The following is an 11,647-nucleotide window of genomic DNA, read 5'->3' as shown; positions in this document are numbered from 1 at the left end:
AGGAAGGAGGGAGACAGGAAGGAGGGGACAGGAAGGAGAGGGAGAGGAAGAGGGAGATAGGAAGGAGGGAGACAGGAAGGAGGGGACAGGAAGGAAGGGGGCAGGAAGGAGAGGGCCAGGAAGGAGAGAAATAGGAAGGAGAAGGACAAGAAGGAGAAGAACAGGAAGAGAGAGAGTTAGGAGAGGGACAGGAAGGAGAGAGACAGGAAGGAGAGGGACAGGGAGAGAGAGACAGGAAGGAGAGGGACAGGAAGGAGAGAGACAGGAAAGAGAGGGACAGGAAGAGAGAGATAGGAAGGAGAGGGACAGGAAGAGAGAGACAGGAAGGAGAGAGACAGGAAAGAGAGGGACAGGAAGAGAGAGACAGGAAGGAGAGGGACAGGAAGAGAGAGACAGGAAGGAGAGGGACAGGAAGAGAGAGACAGGAAGGAGAGAGACAGGAAGGAGAGGGACAGGAAGGAGAGGGACAGGAAGGAGAGGGACAGGAAGGAGAGGGACAAGAAGGAGAGGGACAGGAAGAGAGGGACAGGAAGGAGAAGGACAGGGAGAGAGAGACAGGAAGGAGAGGGACAGGTAGGAGAGAGAGACAGAAAGAGAGAGACAGGAGGGAGAGAGACAGGAAGGAGAGGGACAGGAAGAGAGGGACAGGAAGGAGAGGGACAGGGAGAGAGAGACAGGAAGGAGAGGGACAGGTAGGAGAGAGAGACAGAAAGAGAGAGACAGGAAGGAGAGAGACAGGGAGAGAGAGACAGGAAGGAGAGGGACAGGGAGAGAGAGACAGGAAGGAGAGGGACAGGGAGAGAGAGACAGGAGGGAGAGAGACAGGAAGGAGAGGGACAAGGAGAGGGACAGGGAGAGAGGGACAGGAAGGAGCGGGACAGGGAGAGAGAGACAGGAAGGAGAGGGACAGGAAGGAGAGGGACAGGAAGGAGAGGGACAGGAAGGAGAGGGACAGGAAGGAGAGGGAGAGGAAGGAGAGGGACAGGGAGAGAGAGGAAGAAGAGGGGACAGGAGGAACAGGACAGGAAGGGGAAGAGACAAGAAGGAGGGAGGAAAGAAAAAAGAGGGGATAGGAAGGAAGGTGGACAGAGAGGAAGGTAGACAGGGAGAAGAGGTGACAGAAGGGGCAATGGAAAGAAGAGAGGGAAAGAAGAAGAAGGGACAGGAAGGGGACACAAGATGGAGACTAGAAGGAGAGAAGACAGGAAGAGGGGACGAGGAGAGGGAACAGTAAGGAGAAAGCAGGGGAGGAGGCAGGAGAGAGGGGGAACAGGAAAGAGGGAGAGGATAGGGAAGAAGGGGAGGCAGGGTGTCCAGGGCTGACCACTCACGGGCCCCGGAACCCAGGGAGGGCAAGAACCAGGATGATCTGGCCCAAGAGGGCCAGCACCTGTGGGCAGAGCAGGCCCTAGCTGTGTGGGGAGCAGGGCAGCTGCCCGAAGGGAGATGTGAACAAGAGAGTGGGGACTTCATTCAGGAGACACAGGAAGCTGTCTCACAGGAAGCTGTCTCACAGGAAGCTGTCTCACAGGAAGCTGTCTCACAGGAGCACCAGAGATAGGACTCAGGTGGAGTCTGACATCTGAGACCCAAAGCCCTGGCCCCTTCACCTGAGAACCCAGACATCTGCCTAGGAAGGCTCCAGACCTAGACAGGCTGTCCCACTCACCAGTTCCCAGCTGTGTGACCCTGAACGGGTAACTTCACCACTCTGAGCACCACATCTCAGTGCCTTGGGTTTTTTGAACTAGTAGTGACCACTGCACTAGCCCGCAGCCTCCCTGCCCTGCCTGGTGCTCAGGCCAAGGCTCAAGCCAAGGTGCATAAGTGGCCCCAACAAAGCTCCTGTCCTCACCTGCTGGCAGAGCTTCAAAACAGGCCCAAGGGGTACAGGCAGGAAGGTGATTCAGAGGCGAATTTTCCATGTGCTTAGGGATCAAGATTTAGAGCAAAAACATCAAAGGCTTCCAACAAACTTGCTCATTAGCACAACTGGCTAGCAAGACACCTCTGGCCCCACATCCTGGGCACATGGGCTGCAGGCCCCCACCGGCCCTCTGTCAGCATCTGCCTTCCCGACCCCCTGGGCTGCCTGCTCTGGGTCTGCAGAAGAGCCAGGCAGCCTCCCCAAAGCGAGCAGGAGGCAGAGCAAACCCGACCCTCGAGCCGACCCTCCAGTCTCATGGAGGCTTTTCCTCTTAAGGCTACAAAGGGCTCAAGCAAAGGGTGAGCAGTTCACACCCCAGAGGCACGTGGCCACGGAAGGGCTGTGCCAGTTTGGGGCGCTCCGTTCCCTGTCCCCCCCATGCTGGCTGCCCTGCACGGTGGCCCCCTTCCTCCCCACAGCAGCATCCAACAAACGGCCCCAGTGTTAAGACAGGTCAATGATAATTATAACCACAGTAACAACAGTAAACAACACTGCCCCAGGTGTGACCAGGAACATCTGGCAGCCCAAAGCCAGGCACGTGCGTCTCACTGAAGGAGGAGGAACTAGCAGAGCTGGCCCTGTGGAAAGGGCCCCCTCAGGCTTGCTCACCGTTCGTCCACACCACAAGCCTGACATCCCCATCTTCCAGGTGGGGCAAGTGAGGCTCAGGCTAGCCCAAAGGTGTAGGAGTAGTAAGCAAGGCCCTTGGCCACTGTGCTGAGGAAAAAGCTCCCTTTCACATCAGGACCCCCAGGCCCATCAGCCACAGTGGCAGCTCCTAGGCTCTGGTGGGCAGCTGCCCTCAGCTGTTGTGCCCCGTCCTGCAAGAGACACTGGCCTTCAGCACCTCCTCCCACACGATGCTGCCTGCCCCAGGGGCCCTCCTGCACGTGACCCTCCCCCATTGTGGGTCCCTTCCCAGACCCTGAGGTGCTCGTCCTCCTGGGACCCACCCATCAGAACGTCCACTATAAGCCTGGCATGACGCCGGCTGCTGGACCAGGCTGCTTTTCCAACACCACATCAGCCCTGCAGGCTGGGAGCCGGGCCTGCTGCTCACAGTTTCCATGCAACAAACTCAAAGCCCTTTCGGGCAGAGTCCAACAGCCCTGCCTGACTCTGCAGCGTCTCCCTGGACCCCTCTGTACTGGGTCCCCCGGGCCTGGAAACCTTCCACCAGCTGCTGGCAACAACCTCACTCAACACAGCTCAGTGAGCTCAGTGACTGGCACCAGCCCAGCCGGCTCCCAGCCACCTGTCAGGCAGCAGGCCAGGCCCCAGCTCACTGCCCCAGGCCAGCCCTCCTGGACCACAGTCAGAGATGCAAGCACACCTCTCTACCTGCACACTGGCTTCACGAGGCCAGTTGCTCACCCATCCACACCAAGGGCTGCACCCAGGGCTGCCTTGACCACACCTCCAGCCAGGAAGAGTCCGTCCCCCCTCCTCCACCCAACTCCGCACAGCCCACAAAAAAAGCTGGGGTTGGAAACCAGCCTGATGGTCACACCCAGGAGCCGCTTATAAGCTCATGTATTCTATGAGAATTTGTGGAGAATGACACTTTTCCAAGCTGGTCTGGGGAACTGGCTGAATAGTGGCCCTGAAAAGGTGCATCCAAGTCTTACCTAACCCCTCAAATCTGTATTCACAGGAAACCTTATTTGGAAATACGATATTTGCAGGTGAAATTAAGTTAAGGATTCCGAAGTAAGAAAATCTGGATTAGGGTAGGGCCTAAATCCAATGACAAGCGTCTTACAGAGACACTTGGAGGAGAGGCATGGGGAGGAGGGGAGAGGCGGAGTGGAGACAGGGAGGCAGGGCTTGGAGTGGGGGGGTGTGGCCCCAAGCCAAGGAACACCTGGACCTCCAGGAGCCACAAGAGGCAAGAGGGACCCTCCCTGGGGCCTTCAGAGGGAGCATGGCCCTCCCACACTTGGACTTGGAACTCTGCCTCCAGACCTGGCAGAAACAAAACCTCTATTGTGCTTGTAGTCACGTGTTGTGGCCCCCTCAGAACACATAACGAACTGCCACACTCCTGTCCCTTCCAGGGGTCAGGGAAAGTCCGAGTGACATGCACAGAGCTGAAGGTGCGGCTGGGAGGCTCTGGCCTCTGCTTGAGGACACTGAAGCACCAGGGGCTGCCTGAGCAATGCCTTGGGGCCTGAAGTGGCCACCGGAGGCTCCCACAGAAAGCACAAACGGACACTAAGAGAGGACAAGGCCTGGAGGGCAGGTCTTAGGCCTGGGCTGGAAGTTCCAGGCCCTTCCAGATATATTCCACCTGCCATTGGGCCTGGCCACAGCCACTGCCCTCTCCACTCCGGCCCACTCCGGCCCCCTCTGGCCCCCTCCGGACACGTGGTTAGAAAGTCTGGGTCTGGGCTTCCCACCTTCCCATGGCCAGACCCCATGAAGCTGGAGGCTTCCTTGTCCCCATCTACAAGCCTGGTGTGCTGTGCCCACACAGGTCTCTCTCTGCTGTTCTGGGTACGGAGTCTCCCCAAGGAGTAGCTCTGGGCTGTAAATGCAGCCACCCTGGCCTGGGCAGGGCAGGGCCTGCACCAACAGCCCCCAGGAGGCCCTGGCAGAGGAACATCTGGCTCACCACTACCACTGACCTTGAGGAGAGGGCACAGAGGTGGCACCTGCAGGGTCCACAGGGCTACCCAGGCAGTAGAAGCCCATTCTGCTGCCCACTGGCCAAGCCTGGTACCAAATCCATCTTGTGTCTAGAGTCTCCCCCAAACCACCACATGGCCTCTCCCACTAGGGTCAGACTAGGGTCAGGCAAATGGGCACAGCCCCAGAGAGGACGAGACATGCAAAGAGAAGGGACACTGAGGGCACAGCCCTCCCCACCCACTGAGAGAGGCTGAATCCACTGCAGGAGCTTCCACTGACCCACGGCATGTGGCTCCCCAGCCACGCCCATGCCTCCTCTCCCGCGTGCCTTGACATCTGCTGTCTCCACAGCAGTTCTCACTCCTGCCACTTCCCTGGCTGCCCGGTCACCTGCTTGTCAGCTCTCCAGCCCACTAGATGTGAGATCCTGAGCCTGTGCCTTCCCTGCTGTGTCCCGTGTCCAGCCCTGAGGAGCCCTCAGCTAGCAGAGAAGTGACAGGGTAGCTCCTAGAAGGATCCAGAGGCTCAGAGGGGCCCAGCCTAGGACATTACACAGGGGGCATGGACCTGGGCCTCTGACGCTTCCACCAGCTGTGCAATGGAGGAGTCCCAGGCTGCCTCATGGTCACTGAGAAAGTGTCCCTCAGAGGAGGCCCCATTCCTGCCCAGGGAGAATGAACTCCAGGAAATAAAATGTCAATGGAAAAGGCAGGCCCTGGAAACAGAACCCGGGATTGGGTGAAACACACACTGATTCTCTCTCAGATGGGGGCTATTGGCAGCTCCGACCTGACTCTGTCACTTTTCCCAGGGGCTTCGCAGGGATAGCGGAGTTTACCATCTGTTGGGTCTTGTTGCCCCTTCAACAGCCTAATAGCACCTTTGGCTCCCAGCCTGGAACCAGTTAGATGTTTTCGGGGGGTCTCATCCTCCTCCACGGGCCCCCTCCTGGCACAGCTCACCCACAGTGGGGCATCCTTCCAGCACAGTGCCCGCGGCAGAGGCCCTCCCACATCTGGGCCCCCCACGTTCTCTGCCTGGCCTGCCCCCCAGACCCTAGAACGCTGCCCCTGCAGGCCTGGATAGAAAGAAAGGGTAGAGTCCAGCCCCACACTCCACCCCCAGCTGGGGCAGGTGCTGGGGCAGGGCAGGATCCACGGAACCAAGTCCCTGCCACGCGTGAGGATAGCTCCGGGAGCCTCAGCCCTTGCAAACAGCTTGTGCTGACTCTCCCTGGAAGGTTCCAGGGCCTCACTGGTCCGGGGACCCCTGCATCCTCAGGGGCCTGTGCAGGGCTACAAAGACAGAGCCTCAGAGCCTGGAGCAAGGCCAGGTACATGGCACCATCAAAGCAGCCCGGGTCCCCTGCCTATGGCCCCCGGGATACTACTTGGCGGCCATTTAGCTGGGTAACCTTTGGCAAGAGACTCACCCTCCCTGGTACAGGCTTCCTAAGCTGCGAGGTGGCAGCGAGGCCTCCCCCCACTTCCTATGCACTGGGAGGTTGGAGGGAGGGCAGAGCGGGTGTGCCATTGTCACAGAGCCTGCTTTGCCTCTCACTTGGCTATGCCCTACCATAGAAAACCTCTCATACCTGCCTTCCACCAGACACCAAGCACACTTCCTGCCGCCGTGTGTCTATCCCCCAAAACACAAAGCTGGTTCCTGACTAAGCCCTGCATTAAAAGGAGACTTTCCTGCACAGGCAGCTCTGGCTCCCTCCCTTGCCTCTCCCTGCACCCCTGCACGGTGGCCTTCAGCCTGCCCAGTGTCTCTCATACCTCAGGGGCCAGCAGGCTGTGCCCCCAGACAACAGCCCACCCCAAGATCACTGGCCCCAAGGCACAGGTACATCAAGGAGAAGGGACAAGACGGGGTACGTGTGGTTTCCCAGGATGATGCCCCAGGTGGTCTCAGTACATTCTTTCCCTCAGAACATGCTGGCAGGAGACCAGCATGGCCACATCAGCAAGGGGGACAGCAAAGCAGAGGCACAGGTGAGCCACCGGTTCCCAGCTCACACCACCCCATCCTATGGGATGGGGCCAGAATGGGGCCTAGACTAGGGGGCTCTGCCAGGGAAGAAGGACAGGGGCCCACCAGGGGGGCCTACCTGAGAAGGCAGGTGTGGGCACAGGCTGGAGGTGGCTCTGGAGCACTAACCCCAGCTCAGGTTGGCATGACCCTCAGCCAGTTAGTTCTTCCCCAAGGGCCTCTGGGAGTCTCCATCCTCCCCAGGGCTCAGGGCCCTGTCTTTGAGACAGGTGCCACAGCACCTAACTGTCATGATGAGTCCAGAAAAGCTGAGACAAGGGACAATTTGTGACCATGCCACAGTGGAAAGAGCATCTCTGGGTCATGGCTGCTAACACTGCCCCTGACGTCGTTAGCACGTGCACCCCAACCATGGGCCAGAGAGCATCTCTGACCTCCAAGGTCTAGGGTCAGGGCGGTTCACTGCGGCCTTCGGAGGTGCTGACATCTGATGCAGACTCCATCTCACCACCTGAACCCCCACAGGCTGCCCAGCACCCCCGTTTCCCACTGAGGATGCTAGGCTCAAGGCCTTCATCAGGGAAAGAAGGAAGTTCAAGGCGTGGGCCTCAAAAGCAGGCCTCTCCCGTGCACGTCACTTGCTCCCTGGGTGGCTCTGCAAGAGACTGGAGTGTCCAACCTTCCCCAACAGCAAGGCAGCTACACCAGAGCCAGGCTCAGATCAGCAATGGGGAGGCAGAGAGGTCCAGGCCCAAGGGAGCCCATGGCCTGACATCTGTACCCAGGGAGGCCACAGGCATGGTGACAGTGGCGATAGCTGCCACTGTACTGTGAGAGATGCACTTAGTTTGGCCCCAAAGGTCTCTATCCCCAGCTCTGTCTCTTAAGGGTGCTTCACTTTGGACAAAGGGGGCCTCTGTGGGGCCAAATGCACCGGGAAAGAACCCCAGTGCCCTGTGTAGACAAACTCTCTAGAGCAGCGGTTCTCAACCTGTGGGTCGCAACCCACAGAAACTGTATTAAAGGGATGCAGCATTAGGAAGCTTGAGAACCACTGCTCTAGAGCCTGGTCAGGCCCATTTTGCACTAAACACAAAACTCAGGGAGTGTGCACCAGGGGTGCTCAGCCAGCATCCACGGAAAGCACAGACTCCTCCCACTCCCCAGGGCTTTGTAGCTGTGGGGCAAATTAGCTGTTAATGTGCGGAAGTCATCTTCCAGGGGAGGAATAGGCTGCTGGGGAAATATTTTTCAATAGCGCTGGTCCCTGTTTTTAGACTTCTAGAGAATGCAAGCAGCTCAAATGAAAGGCATCATTACACGGCATCTGCTGGAAAGCAAAGAGTTAACTCATTTCAAAAGAAACAAAAATTTTGTTTCACCTACAATGAGAAAAAAGGTGGCTAGGACTTTGAGACCAACTCACCCAGCCTCATCATTATGCTGCTAAGGATAAAAGAAAAAGAAGAGTTGCCCTGAGTTGCCAAAGCCGTCACTGTGTTCCGTGGTCTTTATTAAGAAAGACGGGTCCAGCTCAGCGCCTGTAACTCAGTGGGTAGGACACCAGCCACATACACCAGAGCTGACAGGTTCAAACCTGGCCTAGAGCTGCCAAACAACAATGACAAGTGCAGCCACAAAATAGCCGGGTGTTGTGATGGGCACCTGGAGTCCCAGTTATTTGGGAGGCTGAGGCAAGAGAATCGCTTAAGCCCTAGAGTTTGAGGTTGCTGTGAGCTGTGATGCCACAGCACTCTACCAAGGGCAACATAGTGAGATTCTGTCTCAAAAAAAAAAAAAAGAAAGAAAGAAAGACGGGTCCAATTTTCCAATGTGAACACAACTAACAGCCAGGAAACCTTCACCTAGGAGAACATCTCCTTCAGATCATTGACAGCTTGTGGTCAATAAAAATCTCTCATTCCTGGCCTCCACTCTCTCTCAAACCAAAGTCCATGACTGGAAAAACTGGGTCATCAGACACATGCAGCTCTGAACCTATCTGTGACCTACAGTCTCAGCCAGAGTCACCAGGCATCAGCTGCAGAACAACTTGCCCTGTCCCTGGGAAGAAGGAGCCAGAGAAGGAAGACTGGCCCCTTACTGCAAGATCCGTTTCTTTCTGCAATTAGAAGTGGTTTTTATTCTTTGATAATTGCTAAGTCGCTGAATGCCTGCCATGAGTCATTCCCATGTTTCATCTGTGAATTAATTCTCACATATGCCTCAGGCACAAGAAAAATGAAGTAGGTCCTACTATTGTCCCCATTTTATAGACAGGAAAATTGAGTCTCAAGTTATATAACTCCCAAGGTCCCACAGCTAGGAAACGGGGGAGCTAGGATTCCAGCCCAGCCCTGGCCGCTGACTTCAGTGCTCCCGTCCACCAGTGGTTTCTTAGTGTCTATGGGCATGTAGGGAAAAGCTTTTCCTGCTCAGAAAATCCAGAAAGTGGCATTTGTTTTAGGATGCTAATTTTTTTTAAGATTCTATAAATTTTTTCCTAAATCTTTACAGTAAGTACACGGTGAGCACACAAAAGGGGCTAGAAGTAACAGAGACTTAGCACAGCAGGGAAAAGCTAATTCTGATAAATTCACTGAAACCCGCGTTGCCCCTGCATGGCCTCAGCACACCTTCCCACCTCCAGGTGCAGACCCTTGACCCACAGGAACGTGGACAGTGGTGGCAGCAACAGCCCTGAGTCTCAGCTGCTGAGCAGCACCCAAGCTGAGCCCAGATAAACTCGCCTACAATGCCCGGGTGCCATCCTGCTCTCCACATGTCACTGCGAGAGTACTGAAGCTCCCCAAGGCCTCCTCCTGTGCCCAGATTCTCCCACCAGCAAGGGGCAAAACCGTCACTGGGGCCATGCAACTCCTGAGCCAGCTATGAACACTAGCTGCCCCAGAAGGGCCCAGAGGCAGCCTCCTGTCTGGCTAAGGACAGCCCTGGGTGACCCATCACTCATCCCAGACCCAGGGCAAGTCTTGTCAGCAGTGTGGCCAGCAGGTGTGTCTCATAACTGGCATAGGTTGGCAGCACCGCCGCACCCTACTAAAGACCCAGGCTGCAGCCTTCTGGAAACCTGACCCACAGGCGGCTGCCAAGTTTAGCAGAGCCCCCACCCCGCGCCCAGCCCCACCTTCTCCTAATGTGCTTGTTTGACCTCTCCTTGGCCGTCAGCACTGGACCACCGGCTCTGTCTTTCCTGTCCACTTTGTCCACCTGCGGGACCCCAGATTAACCCCCACAGGGCAGCCACGTTTTCTCAGACTCGGACTGTGCAGGAAGCAGTAGGCCAGTGTGTCAGCACATTCAACCTCACGGGACTTTCGCCACAGCTCCATGAAGTACCCATGTTTATGGTCCCATTTTACAGATGGAGAAGTTGGAGGTTTAGAAATAGAAAAGCAACCTGCCCTCTGCCCCAATCTAACACAACAGAGCTGAGGGTCCGCTCAGGTGTCCTACACTGAGCCCACCTCTCCCATGGTGACACTGTGTGGGGCCTGTTCCAATTTGATGGAGAGATGAGACGTGCGGAATCTCATTCTCCTCACACGCTCAGAGTGGCAGGGCCAGTATGACTGCCTTTGCCCCACCCACAGACGTCGCTGCCATTAGCACAGAAGTGGGGAGAACACCTGCATGTCCCCTGCGTGCCTTCAGCAGAACCCCAAGATTAAGCCAACACTGTGTCCTCCCCAGTGGACCCCAAGTCGCCGAGAAGACACACAGCCCCGAGGACCCCATCCCAGAAATGAAACAGGGCGGAGCAGATGCAGGGAGGGCCCCCAAACCCAGCTGCACATCTGAGCAGTTGAGTTTCAGGAAGTTCAGAAGGAAATGCTGCCCTGTCCTGTCCCCTCTCTGGGGAGGACACCTGAGAGCTAGGAAAGGCCTGCCTGGGGAACCGTCCAGCCTGCATAAGCCTCTGTTGGCCATAGAGCCCTGGGGAACCCTCCAGCCCGGAGTAAGCCCAGGTTGGCCATGGAGCCCTAGGTGCAGACCAAACCTCTGCAAAGCCCAGTCTATGTAAGGAGAGAATGAGCCAGCAGGACATCCTGGCTGTCCCTCACCTGGACACAGGGGCATCACCTCCTGAGTGCTCTCGGAAGCAGGTTCCCCACCCTGCAGCACCTTAGAAGCCTGGGCCTAGAGCCTGAAATTCTAGAAGCCCTCCACTGGGCAGCGGGTAGGGGAGGGGTGTCACTGGCCCTCTGGAGAGACTCTCAACCTGTTTCCTAGCCATGGGTCAGCGTGTCCCCATGGGCTGAACCCCAATCCATGAAGCTCCCACAGGTAGAAGTGGAGGCTCAGAGCCCACTCTGCTCAGTCTTCTAGACCCCAGTCTCTGAGCCAGTCCCTGGAAAGCAGGCCTTCCCACTGGACACTGCAGCGACACCACTGGACACTGCTGGGTCAGGGTGTCCCTGAATTAGGTCAGCAGGGGTCCTCCTGATGCACCATGCAGTGGCCAGCTCTGCCCTCCTACTCTTTTGAGTGTGACCACCCCCTTCCCAGGGTGACCCTCAGATATAGGAAAGGAGAAATGTTCACATCTCCACAAGCCCCAGGTCAAGGCTGGCCAGAGCCACGTGTCCTCCCTGGTCTGGCACCCGGGAGACATAGGACCCTGAGACAAGGGTGGCCACTGCCATCCCCACGTGGCCTAAAAACAGCAGCAGGTCTGGCCCCTCCCTTCCCACAGACCACAAACATCCCTGAGGACAGTGGCAGAGGCTCCTGACCAGTATAAGCTGTGACCACATGGGAACACCGGCCAGTCCCCGATGGAGGAGACAGGCCTTGAGGCAGCAGTGTGGGCACACAGCCCTGCTTACCTCAAACACCTCCTCATCCAGGATCCGAGTGCCAAACACAATGATGCCATTCACGTCTATCATGGGGTGGTCGCTGCGGTCTAGGAATTTGGTGGCCTTCTTTTTACAGTCAAGGATCAAGGTGACATTTTTCTTGTGAATGCTGAGAGCAATTCTGTGCCACCTGCAAAGAAAAGAGACAGCCTGGTGGTAAAGAGGGGCTTGTAAAAAGAGGGGCTTGTATCGCTGATGCCCATCCAGGTGG

The 11,647-nt window shown here is 56.9% G+C and overlaps 1 protein-coding gene across 2 annotated transcripts in view; it reads right to left on the bottom strand.

The window, feature by feature from the left end:
- COL5A1 (collagen type V alpha 1 chain) overlaps positions 1–11,647 on the bottom strand; it is a 179,024-nt gene that overhangs the window by 118,102 nt on the left and 49,275 nt on the right. For both annotated transcript variants that reach the window (XM_003794863.3, XM_012808312.2), the window contains exon 4: positions 11,404–11,566. In XM_003794863.3, the coding sequence (XP_003794911.1) occupies positions 11,404–11,566 (163 nt within the window). The remainder of the gene's footprint in view (positions 1–11,403; positions 11,567–11,647) is intronic.

This window comes from Otolemur garnettii, unplaced genomic scaffold (genome assembly GCF_000181295.1).
Source record: "Otolemur garnettii isolate 467f Iridium unplaced genomic scaffold, OtoGar3 scaffold00087, whole genome shotgun sequence".
Lineage (NCBI taxonomy): Eukaryota > Metazoa > Chordata > Mammalia > Primates > Galagidae > Otolemur > Otolemur garnettii.
This window is presented reverse-complemented; position numbering and strand designations above follow the sequence as displayed.